The sequence below is a fragment of the Coregonus lavaretus genome, assembly GCF_964263955.1.
Source record: "Coregonus lavaretus genome assembly, chromosome: 2".
NCBI lineage: Eukaryota > Metazoa > Chordata > Actinopteri > Salmoniformes > Salmonidae > Coregonus > Coregonus lavaretus.
The window spans coordinates 657,716-677,130 of record NC_139989.1 but is presented as its reverse complement, the minus strand read 5'-3'; the positions used below and the strand labels follow the sequence as shown (position 1 = coordinate 677,130).

General features: G+C 41.2%; 1 protein-coding gene across 1 annotated transcript in view; it reads right to left on the bottom strand.

The window, feature by feature from the left end:
- The window catches only part of LOC311143070 (vasoactive intestinal polypeptide receptor-like), a gene marked incomplete at its 5' end in the record, with an annotated part of 262,368 nt that extends 244,209 nt beyond the window's left edge, over window positions 1–18,159 (bottom strand). Inside the window, one exon of the mRNA XM_084178882.1 lies at window positions 18,084–18,159. Coding sequence (XP_084035008.1) covers window positions 18,084–18,159 — 76 coding nt within the window. The remainder of the gene's footprint in view (window positions 1–18,083) is intronic.
- Between the last annotated feature and the right edge of the window lie 1,256 nt (window positions 18,160–19,415).

Sequence of the window (19,415 nt, the reverse complement as noted above, 5' to 3'; positions counted from 1 at the left end):
ATAGAGAGATACCATAGAGATAGAGATATAGAGAGATACCATAGAGATATAGAGAGATACCATAGAGATAGAGATATAGAGAGATACCATAGAGATAGAGATATAGAGAGATACCATAGAGATATAGAGAGATACCATAGAGATAGAGATATAGAGAGATACCATAGAGATAGAGATATAGAGAGATACCATAGAGATATAGAGAGATACCATAGAGATATAGAGAGATACCATAGATATAGAGATATAGAGAGATACCATAGAGATATAGAGAGACACCATAGAGATATAGAGAGATACCATAGAGATACCATAGTTAGAGATATAGAGAGATACCATAGAGATAGAGAGAGATACCATAGTTAGAGATATAGAGAGTTACCATAGAGATATAGATATAGAGAGATACCATAGAGATAGAGATATAGAGAGATACCATAGAGATAGAGATATAGAGAGATACCATAGAGATAGAGATATAGAGAGATACCATAGAGATAGAGATATAGAGAGATACCATAGAGATATAGAGAGATACCATAGAGATATAGAGAGATACCATAGAGATAGAGATATAGAGAGATACCATAGATATAGAGATATAGAGAGATACCATAGAGATATAGAGAGATACCATAGAGATATAGAGAGATACCATAGAGATAGAGATATAGAGAGATACCATAGAGATAGAGATATAGAGAGATACCATAGAGATATAGAGAGATACCATAGAGATATAGAGAGATACCATAGAGATAGAGATATAGAGAGATACCATAGAGATATAGAGAGATACCATAGAGATATAGAGAGATACCATAGAGATATAGAGAGATACCATAGAGATACCATAGTTAGAGATATAGAGAGATACCATAGAGATAGAGAAAGATACCATAGTTAGAGATATAGAGAGTTACCATAGAGATATAGAGAGATACCATAGAGATAGAGATATAGAGAGATACCATAGAGATATAGAGAGATACCATAGAGATAGAGATATAGAGAGATACCATAGAGATATAGAGAGATACCATAGAGATAGAGATATAGAGAGATACCATAGATCCAGGCTCTGTCGTAGCCAGCCGTGACCGGGAGACCCATGGGGCGGCGTGCAATTGGCCCAGCGTCGTCCAGGGTAGGGGAGGGAATGGCCTGCAGGGATGTAGCTCAGTTGATAGAGCATGGCGTTTGCAACGCCAGGGTTGTGGGTTCGATTCCCACAGGGGGTATGAAAAAAATAATAATGTAAGTCGCTCTGGATAAGAGCGTCTGCTAAATGACGTAAATGTAAATGTAAAATAGAGATAGAGATATATAGAGATACCATAGAGATAGAGATATAGAGAGATACCATAGAGATATAGAGAGGTACCATAGAGATATAGATATATAGAGATACCACAGAGATATAGAGAGATACCATAGAGATAGAGATATAGAGATATACCATAGAGATAGAGATATAGAGAGATACCATAGAGATATAGAGAGATACCATAGAGATATAGATATATAGAGATACCACAGAGATATAGAGAGATACCATAGAGATAGAGATATAGAGATATACCATAGAGATAGAGATATAGAGATATACCATAGAGATACCATAAAGTAGTGGCCGTCAAAGACATACCAGCAGACATGTGGGAAAAGCAACAGAACAAAACATCGTCTAGAGCAGGGGTATTCAACTCTGACCCTACGAGGTATGGAGTCTGCTGCTTTCTGTTCTACCTGATAATTAATTACACCCCCCTGGTGTCGAAGGTCTAAATCAGTCCCTGATTAGAGGGGAAGAATGAAAAAGCAGTGGAACTGGATTCGAGGTCAAAAGTTGAGTTTGAGGGGTCTATAGTTAAACAGACTCATGTAGGTCTATACATGTCACTATAGCATAGAGGCAGATCCATATCTCATCATTAAACTGAAGAGGTCCATATCTCATCATTAAACTGAAGAGGTACATATCTCATCATTAAACTGAAGAGGTACATATCTCATCATTAAACTGAAGAGGTACATATCTCATCATTAAACTGAAAAGGTCCATATCTCATCATTAAACTGAAGAGGTCCATATCTCATCATTAAACTGAAGAGGTACATATCTCATCATTAAACTGAAGAGGTCCATATCTCATCATTAAACTGAAGAGGTCCATATCTCATCATTAAACTGAAGAGGTCCATATCTCATCATTAAACTGAAGAGATCCATATCTCATCATTAAACTGAAGAGGTACATATCTCATCATTAAACTGAAGAGGTACATATCTCATCATTAAACTGAAGAGGTCCATATCTCATCATTAAACTGAAGAGGTACATATCTCATCATTAAACTGAAGAGGTCCATATCTCATCATTAAACTGAAGAGGTACATATCTCATCATTAAACTGAAGAGGTACATATCTCATCATTAAACTGAAGAGGTACATATCTCATCATTAAACTGAAGAGGTCCATATCTCATCATTAAACTGAAGAGGTCCATATCTCATCATTAAACTGAAGAGGTCCATATCTCATCATTAAACTGAAGAGGTCCATATTTCATAAATAATTAAACTGAAACCATTTTCAGGTCTTGTCATAGATTTTCAAGCAGATTTAAGTCAAAACTGAAAAACTCAGCCACTCAGAAACATTCAGTGTCTTCTTGGGAAGCAACTCCAGTGTAGATTTGGCCTTGTGTTTTAGATTATTGTCCTGCTGAAAGGTGAATTCACCTCCCAGTGTCTGGTGGAAAGCAGATTGAAACAGATTTTCCTCTGCTTGTGCCTGGTTTAGCTCCATTCCATTTATTTTTTATCCTGAAAAACATCCCAGTCCTTAAAGATTACAAGCATACCCATAACATGATGCCGCCACCACTATGCTTACAAATATGGAGTGTGGTACTCAGTTATGTGTTGTACTAGATTTGCCCCAAACATAACACTTTGTTTTCAGTCCAAACACTGAATTGCTTTGCCACATTTTTTGCAATATTAATTTACTGCCTTGTTGCAAACAGGATGCATGTTTGGAATATTTTTATTCTGTAAAGGCTTCCTTCTTTTCATTCATTTAGGTTAGTATTGTGGAGTAACTATAATGTTGTTGATCCATCCTCAGTTTTCTCCTATCACAGCCACCATTGGCCTCATGGTGATATTTCTGCCCGGTTTCCTTCCTCTCCGGCAACTGAGTTAGGAAGGACGCCTGCATCTTTGTAGTGACTGGCTGTATCAATACACCATCCACATTGTAATTAATAACTTCACCATGCTCAAAAGGATATTCCTTTCCTACTTTATTTTTACCCATCTACCAGACGCTCTTGTCCAGAGCGACTTACAGGAGCAATTAGGGTTAAGTGCCTTGCTCAAGGGCACATCAACAGATTTTTCACCTAGTCGGCTGGGATTAGAACCAGAGACCTTTCGGTTACTGGCACAATGCTCTTAACCACTAAGCTACCTGCCACTACCAATAGGAGCCCTTCTTTGCGAGGCATTGGAAAAACTCCCTGGTCTTTGAGGTTGAATCAGTGTTTGAAATTCACTGCTTGACTGAGGGACCTTACATAAAATTGTATGTGTGGGGTACAGAGATGAGGTAGTCATTAAAACATTATGTTAAACACTATTACTGCACACACAGTGAGTCCATGCAACTTATTAGGTGACTTGTTAAGCACATTTTTACTCCTGAACTTATTTAGGCTTGCCATAACAAAACTTTTGAAAACTTATTGACTCAAGACATTTCAGCTTTCATTTGTAATTAATTTGTAAAAATTTCGAAAAACATAGTTCCACTTTGACATTATGGGGTATTGTGTGTAGGCCAGTGACAAAAAAACTCTCAATTGAATCCATTTTAAATTCAGGCTGTAACCAAAAAAAAAGTGGAATAAGTCAAGGGGTATGAATACTTTCTGAAGGAACTAGCTACATAAAATAAATATGTAAGACTAACTAAACAACAACAACTTCTTCTGTAAATTAGATATTTCTGTATTTCATTTTCAATACATTTTGCAAAAATGTCGAAAAACATTTTTTCACTTTGTCATTATGGGGTATTATGTGTAGATGGGTGAGATGTTTTATTTAATTGAATCCATTTTAATTTAAGAACTAAATGAGGAAACAGTACTTTCGGAAGGAAACAGGAAACAGTAAAGGGGTGTGAATACTTTCGGAAGGCATTATACACAAACAATTTAAAAAGTGACCGGGAAAATAAAGTCAGGGACTTACTTCCTACAGTAATATCAGGACTGAATCCACATCACATTTTCTCCATCTGGCTTTCGGGGGTAACCTTATTTTTTAACATAGGGCTCAATGGGCTTTTATGTTTTTTTGGTTGTGCGTAATGTGCGGTAGCCTACAGTGGGGAAAAAAAGTATTTAGTCAGCCACCAGTTGTGCAAGTTCTCCCACTTAAAAAGATGAGAGAGGCCTGTAAGTTTCATCATAGGTACACGTCAACTATGACAGACAAATTGAGAGAAAAAAATCCAGAAAATCACATTGTAGGATTTTTAATGAATTTATTTGCAAATTATGGTGGAAAATAAGTATTTGGTCACCTACAAACAAGCAAGATTTCAGGCTCTCACAGACCTGTAACTTCTTCTTTAAGAGGCTCCTCTGTCCTCCACTCGTTACCTGTATTAATGGCACCTGTTTGAACTTGTTATCAGTATAAAAGACACCTGTCCACAACCTCAAACTGTCACACTCCAAACTCCACTATGGCCAAGACCAAAGAGCTGTCAAAGGACACCAGAAACAAAATTGTAGACCTGCACCAGGCTGGGAAGACTGAATCTGCAATAGGTAAGCAGCTTGGTTTGAAGAAATCAACTGTGGGAGCAATTATTAGGAAATGGAAGACATACAAGACCACTGATAATCTCCCTCTATCTGGGGCTCCACGCAAGATCTCACCCCGTGGGGTCAAAATGATCACAAGAACGGTGAGCAAAAATCCCAGAACCACACGGGGGGACCTAGTGAATGACCTGCAGAGAGCTGGGACCAAAGTAACAAAGCCTACCATCAGTAACACACTACGCCGCCAGGGACTCAAATCCTGCAGTGCAAGACGTGTCCCCCTGCTTAAGCCAGTACATGTCCAGGCCCGTCTGAAGTTTGCTAGAGTGCATTTGGATGATCCAGAAGAGGATTGGGAGAATGTCATATGGTCAGATGAAACCAAAATGGAACATTTTGGTAAAAACTCAACTCGTCGTGTTTGGAGGACAAAGAATGCTGAGTTGCATCCAAAGAACACCATACCTACTGTGAAGCATGGGGGTGGAAACATCATGCTTTGGGGCTGTTTTTCTGCAAAGGGACCAGGACGACTGATCCGTGTAAAGGAAAGAATGAATGGGGCCATGTATCGTGAGATTTTGAGTGAAAACCTCCTTCCATCAGCAAGGGCATTGAAGATGAAACGTGGCTGGGTCTTTCAGCATGACAATGATCCCAAACACACCGCCCGGGTAACGAAGGAGTGGCTTCGTAAGAAGCATTTCAAGGTCCTGGAGTGGCCTAGCCAGTCTCCAGATCTCAACTCCATAGAAAATCTTTGCAGGGAGTTGAAAGTCTGTGTTGCCCAGCGACAGCCCCAAAACATCACTGCTCTAGAGGAGATCTGCATGGAGGAATGGGCCAAAATACCAGCAACAGTGTGTGAAAACCTTGTGAAGACTTACAGAAAACGTTTGACCTGTGTCATTGCCAACAAAGGGTATATAACAAAGTATTGAGAAACTTTTGTTATTGACCAAATACTTATTTTCCACCATAATTTGCAAATAAATTCATTAAAAATCCTACAATGTGATTTTCTGGATTTTTTTTTCTCATTTTGTCTGTCATAGTTGACGTGTACCTATGATGAAAATTACAGGCCTCTCTCATCTTTTTAAGTGGGAGAACTTGCACAATTGGTGGCTGACTAAATACTTTTTTTCCCCACTGTATATCATAGACTATGTATTGGATAACGGTACAATCATTTGGAATTTTTTGGGCTTGGGCTCATCAAATGTATAATGTAGGGCTGATAAAATGTCTTTAATGTAGGGCTGATAATTATTTCTTTTTTTTTGTAATTTTTGTATTTCAACTTTATTTAACCAGGTAAACCAGTTGAGAACAAGTTCTCATTTACAACTGCAACCTGGCCAAGATAAAGCAAAGCAGTGCGATAAAAACAACAACACAGAGTTACATATGGGGTAAAACAAAACATAAAGTCAAAAATATATATACAGTGTTGCAAATGTAGCAAGTTATGGAGGTAAGGCAATAAATAGGCCATAGTGCAAAATAATTACAATTAGTATTAACACTGGAATGATAGATGTGCAAGAGATTATGTGCAAATAGAGATACTGGGGTGCAAATGAGCAAAATAAATAACAATATGGGGATGAGGTAGTTGGGTGGGCTAATTTCAGATGGGCTGTGTACAGGTGCAGTGATCGGTAAGGTGCTCTGACAACTGATGCTTAAAGTTAGTGAGGAGATAAGAGTCTCCAGCTTCAAAGATTTTTGCAATTCGTTCCAGTCATTGGCAGCAGAGAACTGGAAGGAATGGCGGCCAAAGGAGGTGTTGGCTTTGGGGATGACCAGTGAGATATACCTGCTGGAACGCATACGGGTGGGTGTTGCTATGGTGACCAATGAGCTAAGATAAGGCGGGGATATGCCTAGCAGTGATTTATAGATGGCCTGGAGCCAGTGGGTTTGGCGATGAATATGTAGTGAGGGCCAGCCAACAAGAGCGTACAGGTCACAGTGGTGGGTAGTATATGGGGCTTTGGAGACAAAACGGATGACACTGTAATAGACTACATCCAATTTGCAGAGTAGAGTGTTGGAGGCTATTTTGTAAATGACATCGCCGAAGTCAAGGATCGGTAGGACAATCAGTTTTACGAAGGCATGTTTGGCAGCATGAGTGAAGGAGGCTTTGTTGCGAAATAGGAAGCCGATTCTAGATTTAACTTTGGATTGGAGATTCTTAATGTGAGTCTGGAAGGAGAGTTTACAGTCTAACCAGACACCTAGGTATTTGTAGTTGTCCACATACTCTAGGTCAGACCCGTCGAGAGTAGTGATTCTAGTTGGGTGGGCGGGTGCCAGCAGCGTTCGATTGAAGAGCATGCATTTAGTTTTAAATAAAATGTATTTAATGTAGGGCTGATAAAATGTCTTTAATGTAAGGCTCATCAAATGTCTTTAATGTAGGGCTGATAAAATGTCTTTAATGTAGGGCTGATAAACTGTCTTTAATGTAGGGCTTTTAAAATGTCTTTAATGTATGGCTCATCAGGCTCAGGTTGCATCAGACTTGAATTTCCATGCTGATTACAGCTCTAATCAAATCCAGACATATTTATATGCTTCATATGCTTTCGAAAGACATTTCCGGTTTGGGCGGGAAATGCCGGGTTGCCCGGGAGAAAAGTATGGAACATGAAGAAAAAATAATAGGGAAAACATTCAACCCTGTTCTGTAGATGTTTGGGGCCGCTGGTGAACCTTGTTGTGCAGCATAATCAAAGTGACACTGGACTAGAGCACCTGTCTGTAGCTAGGTTATAGGTTACAGGTTATAGGTTATAGGTTATAGGTTATAGGTTATAGCTAGGTTATAGGTACAGACCTGCCAGAGTCTGTAGGCTGTCTGTAGCTAGGTTATAGGTTTCCATTCAATTGGTGACAGATATTCATGCAAATATTCTAAAATCTGCATAAAAACAATATGCACCTTTCATGGTTCCCTTTAGGAAAATGTGGCGCCGGACAACGTGACTGGGATTTTTTTATTTACCAGATATTTGAGAAATCTACCGGACAGCCATATGCATTCAGATCCGACCTGGCACAGCCAGCGCCATCAATAAACCAGGGATGTTGGCCAAATGAGCCACATTTACGCGTCCTTAAAAACAGCCTATAACAAATTACAAAAACACTATTCCTTGTGTTTGGATGTGTAGCATTTGCAAAACTTTATAGCCAATTTTGTGTATTGGTTTTTAGGCTACTTTCCTAAAACAATAATTGTCCCCCATCTGGTTCAGCTGTCGGAGATTTGAGTACTAAATGCATCAGGGCATTGCATGCATTGGCCTATAGGCTTAGACGTCCACTGTATGATATGAATATTTAAACAAAGATATAGCCTATATAAAGGAAGAGCAGCTTAGGCCTAGCCCCAAAGAGATACAGAGAGAGGTAGAGGTATGCCGACGGCATGCTAAGGCCTAGCCCCAGAGAGATACAGAGAGAGGTAGAGGTATGCCGGCGGCATGCTAAGGCCTAGCCCCAAAGAGATACAGAGAGAGGTAGAGGTAGGCCGGCGGCATGCTAAGGCCTAGCCCCAAAGAGATACAGAGAGAGGTAGAGGTATGCCGGCGGCATGCTAAGGCCTAGCCCCAGAGAGATACAGAGAGAGGTAGAGGTATGCCGACGGCATGCTACGGCCTAGCCCCAGAGAGATACAGAGAGAGGTAGAGGTATGCCGACGGCATGCTACCAGAGAGAGGTAGAGGTAGGCCGACGGCATGCTAAGGCCTAGCCCCAGAGAGATACAGAGAGAGGTAGAGGTATGCCGACGGCATGCTACCAGAGAGAGGTAGAGGTATGCCGGCGGCATGCTACCAGAGAGAGGTAGAGGTATGCCGGCGGCATGCTACCAGAGAGAGGTAGAGGTATGCCGACGGCATGCTACCAGAGAGAGGTAAAGGTATGCCGACGGCATGCTACCAGAGAGAGGTAGAGGTATGCCGGCGGCATGCTACCAGAGAGAGGTAGAGGTATGCCGGCGGCATGCTACCAGAGAGAGGTAGAGGTATGCCGACGGCATGCTACGACACCGACATGCATTTCTTCATGTCAGATGGCTACTGCGTCTGTCTTACGGATATAGACATACAGAAGGAGGGTGATTCGTTCATTTTCTATCCGTATATTTAAAGAACTGGTATCAATTAATAAATAGGCTTACAATAATAACAATGATATACAATAATAATAATGATAAAACAAATTATTATAAATAAAAGTAAGTTCCAAAATGTAATCCTATCTGAATAGGGAGCGGCACAGTCGCCTGCATTCTGCTCATCTTAGTCCACTGCAATATTAAAACCTATATTAAATTCACTTTTCACTACAGGCATACTCCTTCTCCTCTAACTTTACTTCAATTAAAAAGGCCTCCATCTTTACAATCAACAGTAGCTCCTCTCTCCTCAGCAGCAGGCGAGGAGTGAGAGAATGGTGCAGGCAGGCTATCCTGGACAATTTGGCCTGTTACAATTTTATTTATCGGTTTTTCTTTTTTTTTTATCGGCCAAATACCGACAATTACCAACTAAGGGAAACCCTGGAGTATTTTCCCACCAGAGTTGTGTTTCCATCAAATTGACTTGTTGCAGATAAAAGTCTGTGCGTAAATACGTAGTGCACATAAAAATACCTGTTGAGGTTAAATTCCCTCCGTAAGGCTCACAAAATCATTTTAGACCCAAGTCACCCCCTGTACCTGGACTTTGAATTACTCCCCTCTGGGCGTAGGTATAGGGCACCCCTCAGCAGGAAAAATAGAACGAGACAATCATTTGTGCCAGGTGTGATATCCCTCTTAAATAGCTCGGGCAAATGTTCCCATTGACCCCGTAAGGCCAGCAGGCTAGTCTTTGTTTTAAATGTTTTAAATGTTTTATTTCTTATTTCTTACTTTTATTGGTGCGTGACTGTTATTGAAAGTTGTATTGTCAATCTTGTTTTGTATTTAACGCCACTTTAAATGTGTACATGACACTGCAACAAAATTTCCCCATGGGGACAATAAAGTAAGTAAGTAAGTAAGTAGTAAGTAAGTGTACCAAATAAAAAATACAAGCTAAATGGGTTTCCATGGCATTTTCAACTCTAGACCTACTGATGGTTTTGTCTCTAATGTTGTGTAGGTATAGTGAATGTGCCCACTCTGGTGTTGGCCTCTAGCTAACATCTGGCAGATACAGGTATAGCCTACTAGAGGATGAGATTATTATGGACAAAAGTGTGAGATTATTTTTATTTGTCAAACGGAAGCCAAGCATCGATCATCATGTCACCAGACATAAGACCCTCGATATTTATTGGAAAGGAGCATCAAGCTCATCACCTTTCACTTTCACCACCCTGTGAAGTTCACCATAATTTATTTCATCTGTAGCCTAATAAACTGCATGATTTCCCATGATGCTGTGCCATTTTTTTATCAGACGTAGGCTACTTGACTCCCATAAAAGGGTTGGAAGGAAACCTGGATAATGTCAAGGTATTTTGAGGCGGCCTAAAGGAGACTTTTGAATTGGTCTAATCAGATGGGCGGCAGGTGGCTTAGTGGTTAAGAGCGTTGTGCCAGTAACCGAAAGGTCACCGGTTCTAATCCCCGAGCCGACTAGGTGAAAAATCTGTTGATGTGCCCTTGAGCAAGGCACTTAACCCTAATTGCTCCTGTAAGTCGCTCTGGATAAGAGCGTCTGCTAAATGACTGAAATGTAAGATAAAAACATTGTGACTGGTTGTGTTTTTACCACAAATAAAAGGTGATACATAAATATTTAGGCCTTATTGTTATGTTCTAGGTGCGTGAAGAATAGCCACTCGGATTGGAGGCAGAGCGCATGTTAAGCTTTCCTGAATAACGGCCTGCTGGGAGCTTATGTGGCTACGTTATTATAGGAGGACTTGGGAGAATGTATCAGAAGTAAACATACAGACTGGCCTGTTACTGTGCCTTTCTAGACCTTATAAACTGTCCAGAGTAGACCCACAACTGATCCAAAACGAATGAATGGAATAAAACATTCAAATCACAGGGCTTTTGCACCGTTATTCAAATTACATTTTCACTGCACTTTACAGCCTACAGCAGAATATTGAACTCACATGAAAACAATAATAGGCTAGTCTAGGGAGGATAACTGTATTGTGGTGTTGTAGGCTAGTCTAGGGAGGATAACTGTATTGTGGTGTTGTAGGCTAGTCTAGGGAGGATAACTGTATTGTGGTGTTGTAGGCTAGTCTAGGGAGGATAACTGTATTGTGGTGTTGTAGGCTAGTCTAGGGAGCATATCTGTATTGTGGTGTTGTAGGCTAGTCTAGGGAGGATAACTGTATTGTGGTGTTGTGGGCTAGTCTAGGGAGGATAACTGTATTGTGGTGTTGTAGGCTAGTCTAGGGAGGATAACTGTATTGTGGTGTTGTAGGCTAGTCTAGGGAGGATAACTGTATTGTGGTGTTGTAGGCTAGTCTAGGGAGGATAACTGTATTGTGGTGTTGTAGGCTAGTCTAGGGAGGATACCTGTATTGTGGTGTTGTAGGCTAGTCTAGGGAGGATACCTGCATTGTGGTGTTGTAGGCTAGTCTAGGGAGGATAACTGTATTGTGGTGTTGTAGGCTAGTCTAGGGAGGATAGCTGTATTGTGGTGTTGTAGGCTAGTCTAGGGAGGATAACTGTATTGTGGTGTTGTAGGCTAGTCTAGGGAGGATAACTGTATTGTGGTGTTGTAGGCTAGTCTAGGGAGGATAACTGTATTGTGGTGTTGTAGGCTAGTCTAGGGAGGATAGCTGTATTGTGGTGTTGTAGGCTAGTCTAGGGAGGATATCTGTATTGTCCCTAAACAAGATCAATAGGGAAGCTTTGAGAGCTGCATGTCTCATGTCTTCAATTTCAGCTATTCCAGACTGGTAGACTCTATTCCAGACTGGTAGACTCTATTCCAGACTGGTAGACTCTATTCCAGACTGGTAGACTCTATTCCAGACTGGTAGACTCTATTCCAGACTGGTAGACTATATTCCAGACTGGTAGACTATATTCCAGACTGGTAGACTATATTCCAGACTGGTAGACTCTATTCCAGACTGGTAGACTATATTCCAGACTGCTAGACTCTATTCCAGACTGGTAGACTATATTCCAGACTGGTAGACTATATTCCAGACTGCTAGACTCTATTCCAGACTGGTAGACTCTATTCCAGACTGGTAGACTCTATTCCAGACTGGTAGACTCTATTCCAGACTGGTAGACTCTATTCCAGACTGGTAGACTATATTCCAGACTGGTAGACTCTATTCCAGACTGGTAGACTATATTCCAGACTGGTAGACTCTATTCCAGACTGGTAGATTCTATTCCAGACTGGTAGACTCTATTCCAGACTGGTAGACTCTATTCCAGACTGGTAGACTCTATTCCAGACTGGTAGACTCTATTCCAGACTGGTAGACTATATTCCAGACTGGTAGACTATATTCCAGACTGGTAGACTCTATTCCAGACTGGTAGACTATATTCCAGCTTGGTAGACTATATTCCTAGTTGTACTTGTCCATTCATATTGAAAATTATTGCTAGTTAGAATATTGCAGATTTGGAAAAGACTGTCAATATGAATGGTGGATAGAGGGCAGGATAGACAGTTAGACTGGTAGACTATATTATCACTATGAATGGTGGATAGAGGGCAGGGTAGACAGTTAGACTGGTAGACTATATTATCACTATGAATGGTGGATAGAGGACAGGGTAGACAGACTGGTAGACTATATTATCACTATGAATGGTGGATAGAGGGCAGGATAGACAGTTAGACTGGTAGACTATATTATCACTATGAATGGTGGATAGAGGGCAGGGTAGACAGTTAGACTGGTAGACTATATTATCACTATGAATGGTGGATAGAGGACAGGGTAGACAGTTAGACTGGTAGACTATATTATCACTATGAATGGTGGATAGAGGGCAGGATAGACAGACTGGTAGACTATATTATCACTATGAATGGTGGATAGAGGGCAGGGTAGACAGTTAGACTGGTAGACTATATTATCACTATGAATGGTGGATAGAGGGCAGGGTAGACAGTTAGACTGGTAGACTATATTATCACTATGAATGGTGGATAGAGGACAGGACAGACAGTTAGACTGGTAGACTATATTATCACTATGAATGGTGGATAGAGGGCAGGGTAGACAGTTAGACTGGTAGACTATATTATCACTATGAATGGTGGATAGAGGACAGGACAGACAGTTAGACTGGTAGACTATATTATCACTATGAATGGTGGATAGAGGACAGGACAGACAGTTAGACTGGTAGACTATATTATCACTATGAATGGTGGATAGAGGACAGGGTAGACAGTTAGACTGGTAGACTATATTATCACTATGAATGGTGGATAGAGGGCAGGGTAGACAGTTAGACTGGTAGACTATATTATCACTATGAATGGTGGATAGAGGGCAGGGTAGACAGTTAGACTGGTAGACTATATTATCACTATGAATGGTGGATAGAGGGCAGGGTAGACAGACTGGTAGACTATATTATCACTATGAATGGTGGATAGAGGACAGGGTAGACAGACTGGTAGACTATATTATCACTATGAATGGTGGATAGAGGGCAGGGTAGACAGTTAGACTGGTAGACTATATTATCACTATGAATGGTGGATAGAGGGCAGGGTAGACAGTTAGACTGGTAGACTATATTATCACTATGAATGGTGGATAGAGGACAGGGTAGACAGTTAGACTGGTAGACTATATTATCACTATGAATGGTGGATAGAGGGCAGGATAGACAGTTAGACTGGTAGACTATATTATCACTATGAATGGTGGATAGAGGGCAGGGTAGACAGTTAGACTGGTAGACTATATTATCACTATGAATGGTGGATAGAGGACAGGGTAGACAGTTAGACTGGTAGACTATATTATCACTATGAATGGTGGATAGAGGACAGGACAGACAGTTAGACTGGTAGACTATATTATCACTATGAATGGTGGATAGAGGACAGGGTAGACAGTTAGACTGGTAGACTATATTATCACTATGAATGGTGGATAGAGGGCAGGATAGACAGACTGGTAGACTATATTATCACTATGAATGGTGGATAGAGGGCAGGGTAGACAGTTAGACTGGTAGACTATATTATCACTATGAATGGTGGATAGAGGGCAGGGTAGACAGACTGGTAGACTATATTATCACTATGAATGGTGGATAGAGGGCAGGATAGACAGTTAGACTGGTAGACTATATTATCACTATGAATGGTGGATAGAGGGCAGGGTAGACAGTTAGACTGGTAGACTATATTATCACTATGAATGGTGGATAGAGGGCAGGGTAGACAGTTAGACTGGTAGACTATATTATCACTATGAATGGTGGATAGAGGGCAGGATAGACAGTTAGACTGGTAGACTATATTATCACTATGAATGGTGGATAGAGGGCAGGGTAGACAGACTGGTAGACTATATTATCACTATGAATGGTGGATAGAGGACAGGATAGACAGACTGGTAGACTATATTATCACTATGAATGGTGGATAGTGGACAGGACAGACAGTTAGACTGGTAGACTATATTATCACTATGAATGGTGGATAGAGGGCAGGGTAGACAGTTAGACTGGTAGACTATATTATCACTATGAATGGTGGATAGAGGGCAGGGTAGACAGTTAGACTGGTAGACTATATTATCACTATGAATGGTGGATAGAGGGCAGGGTAGACAGTTAGACTGGTAGACTATATTATCACTATGAATGGTGGATAGAGGGCAGGATAGACAGTTAGACTGGTAGACTATATTATCACTATGAATGGTGGATAGAGGGCAGGATAGACAGACTGGTAGACTATATTATCACTATGAATGGTGGATAGAGGACAGGGTAGACAGTTAGACTGGTAGACTATATTATCACTATGAATGGTGGATAGAGGGCAGGGTAGACAGTTAGACTGGTAGACTATATTATCACTATGAATGGTGGATAGAGGACAGGACAGTTAGACTGGTAGACTATATTATCACTATGAATGGTGGATAGAGGGCAGGGTAGACAGTTAGACTGGTAGACTATATTATCACTATGAATGGTGGATAGAGGACAGGACAGACAGTTAGACTGGTAGACTATATTATCACTATGAATGGTGGATAGAGGACAGGGTAGACAGTTAGACTGGTAGACTATATTATCACTATGAATGGTGGATAGAGGGCAGGGTAGACAGTTAGACTGGTAGACTATATTATCACTATGAATGGTGGATAGAGGGCAGGGTAGACAGTTAGACTGGTAGACTATATTATCACTATGAATGGTGGATAGAGGGCAGGATAGACAGTTAGACTGGTAGACTATATTATCACTATGAATGGTGGATAGAGGACAGGGTAGACAGTTAGACTGGTAGACTATATTATCACTATGAATGGTGGATAGAGGGCAGGGTAGACAGTTAGACTGGTAGACTATATTATCACTATGAATGGTGGATAGAGGACAGGGTAGACAGACTGGTAGACTATATTATCACTATGAATGGTGGATAGAGGGCAGGGTAGACAGTTAGACTGGTAGACTATATTATCACTATGAATGGTGGATAGAGGACAGGACAGTTAGACTGGTAGACTATATTATCACTATGAATGGTGGATAGAGGGCAGGGTAGACAGTTAGACTGGTAGACTATATTATCACTATGAATGGTGGATAGAGGGCAGGGTAGACAGTTAGACTGGTAGACTATATTATCATTATGAATGGTGGATAGAGGGCAGGGTAGACAGTTAGACTGGTAGACTATATTATCACTATGAATGGTGGATAGAGGACAGGACAGTTAGACTGGTAGACTATATTATCACTATGAATGGTGGATAGAGGACAGGGTAGACAGACTGGTAGACTATATTATCACTATGAATGGTGGATAGAGGACAGGACAGACAGTTAGACTGGTAGACTATATTATCACTATGAATGGTGGATAGAGGACAGGGTAGACAGTTAGACTGGTAGACTATATTATCACTATGAATGGTGGATAGAGGACAGGGTAGACAGTTAGACTGGTAGACTATATTATCACTATGAATGGTGGATAGAGGGCAGGGTAGACAGACTGGTAGACTATATTATCACTATGAATGGTGGATAGAGGACAGGACAGACAGTTAGACTGGTAGACTATATTATCACTATGAATGGTGGATAGAGGACAGGGTAGACAGTTAGACTGGTAGACTATATTATCACTATGAATGGTGGATAGAGGACAGGGTAGACAGTTAGACTGGTAGACTATATTATCACTATGAATGGTGGATAGAGGACAGGGTAGACAGTTAGACTGGTAGACTATATTATCACTATGAATGGTGGATAGAGGACAGGACAGACAGTTAGACTGGTAGACTATATTATCACTATGAATGGTGGATAGAGGGCAGGATAGACAGACTGGTAGACTATATTATCACTATGAATGGTGGATAGAGGACAGGGTAGACAGTTAGACTGGTAGACTATATTATCACTATGAATGGTGGATAGAGGGCAGGATAGACAGTTAGACTGGTAGACTATATTATCACTATGAATGGTGGATAGAGGGCAGGGTAGACAGACTGGTAGACTATATTATCACTATGAATGGTGGATAGAGGGCAGGGTAGACAGACTGGTAGACTATATTATCACTATGAATGGTGGATAGAGGGCAGGATAGACAGTTAGACTGGTAGACTATATTATCACTATGAATGGTGGATAGAGGGCAGGGTAGACAGTTAGACTGGTAGACTATATTATCACTATGAATGGTGGATAGAGGACAGGGTAGACAGTTAGACTGGTAGACTATATTATCACTATGAATGGTGGATAGAGGGCAGGGTAGACAGTTAGACTGGTAGACTATATTATCACTATGAATGGTGGATAGAGGACAGGACAGTTAGACTGGTAGACTATATTATCACTATGAATGGTGGATAGAGGACAGGACAGTTAGACTGGTAGACTATATTATCACTATGAATGGTGGATAGAGGACAGGACAGTTAGACTGGTAGACTATATTATCACTATGAATGGTGGATAGAGGGCAGGATAGACAGACTGGTAGACTATATTATCACTATGAATGGTGGATAGAGGGCAGGATAGACAGACTGGTAGACTATATTATCACTATGAATGGTGGATAGAGGGCAGGGTAGACAGTTAGACTGGTAGACTATATTATCACTATGAATGGTGGATAGAGGGCAGGGTAGACAGTTAGACTGGTAGACTATATTATCACTATGAATGGTGGATAGAGGGCAGGATAGACAGTTAGACTGGTAGACTATATTATCACTATGAATGGTGGATAGAGGGCAGGGTAGACAGTTAGACTGGTAGACTATATTATCACTATGAATGGTGGATAGAGGGCAGGGTAGACAGTTAGACTGGTAGACTATATTATCACTATGAATGGTGGATAGAGGGCAGGGTAGACAGTTAGACTGGTAGACTATATTATCACTATGAATGGTCCTCCATCCTGCAAAGGAAACGTTTCACAACCCTCCCCTATTTTTGGAGCACCTCTTCCTCCTAGTAAATTGCGATCTTTGCCGTACTTTTATAGCTTCCTCTGACTTCAAACAACTGTTCTGTGTCTCTCTGTCGTCTCTGTAACGTTGGCTGATTCATCTGCCTTTAATATAGAGTCAACCTGTTACACACTCCACTGACTCTGAACAGCAGACAGAACACATGTTCTTGATAAGACACTGCAGCACCAAACAACAATGGACAGGGAATGTAAAACAGGGAATATTAAACAGGGAATATAAAACCTACTTTATGTTAATGTCAAATAATGATAGCATTCAGGCCAAATGTTTCCAGTACCACTCTGCATGATACTATTCTGTTTCGTATCCATAACAACAATCTGAAAAGGGGATGTGATGTTGTGAAGGAGGATTTATGGAATCCTGCTGTTTCCCCATTTCAGTCTATGTGACTATGAATGCCCGGCTATAACTCTCTCTCTCCTTTATAGAATACTGCTGTTTCCTCATTTTCTGTAAATTGCTTCCTGGGAACCCTTCAACACATTAGGGAAGGAAAGTAATGTATTCTGGGTAAATGACCTGCCGTGACGTTCCCGGAGGTTTTGTTGTCACAACGCTCTCTCTCCTGCTCGATCTCTCTCACCACGTCACACATCTGGCCACACCACACCTGCAGAGAACACACAACAGAAGTGATTTAGCAGAGTGATTTAATGCTCCTGTCAAGGTGTACTCTGGGTTGTCAGTGATACCATGATCATATATACAGTAACACCATTCAGGAGGACTTCTATTTGCCTATATTGTTGTGCTGTATTTGTCCGTTTTCACACTAGATTCATGGCTTTTATCAACGGCTTTCTACTACTGATAATATAATATAACGGCTGTCATCAGGCATCTCTGTCCTCAGTCCTTTAACTACCCATCTCTGTTCTCAGTCCTTTAACAACCCATCTCTCTGTCTGCATAGGGATGATATCAGTGGATCAGGACGTGAAGAGAGAGAAGGGCCAGTGAGTAACAGCAGGATTGTTCATCTATGTCAACAAATACCAACGAACACAAGCTGATAGTCGCTGGCGGAGAGGAGAGGAGGGCCGGAGGGTCAATGATGAAGATGTGTAAGACAGTCAAACACCTGGAGAAGGTCAGCGGAGATGCAGAACCCCCCCCCCCCCCCCCCCCCCCCTCCTTCAGTTCTACATCTCCGCTGACCTTCTCCAGGTGCTGGGATGACTAAGAGAAGAAATAAAGAAATAAAGAAGAAGAGAGAGAGAAGGAAAAGACAGAGGGAACAAGTAGGGTGAGCAGACAAGACAAGACAAGACAAGACATGAATCCTCTCCCTGATGCTGTCAAGCTGAGGAATTAAGGCAGAGGAGGACAAGAGACGAGAGGAGAGGAGAGGAGAGGAGAGGAGAGGAGAGGAGAGGAGAGGAGAGGAGAGGAGAGGAGAGGAGAGGAGAGGAGAGGAGAGGAGAGGAGAGGAGAGGAGAGGAGAGGAGAGGAGCAGTATTATAGCAGTATTATAACACTAAGGCAAGGATAACACTGTCTGGGAGGAAGTATGCAGATTTCCCTGATCATGATATGATAATGGGGTGAGTTACTGTGCCAGAGCTGAAGACAGAGATGGGATCAAGAGTTGTGATTATATGGTGGGGTTTAATAGTTCATAACACACACACACACACACACACACACACACACACACACACACACACACACACACACACACACACACACACACACACACCACCCTGTCCATTCATCAGGAACACAACCCAACACACTGAGATCATGTTAATGTGTTGACAACACAACACAGACAGCCAGTAGAGCAGAGCAGTAGGCCTATTACATCAACATGTCAGACCCTCTGCTGTCCACTCTCTACCCCTCAGAGAG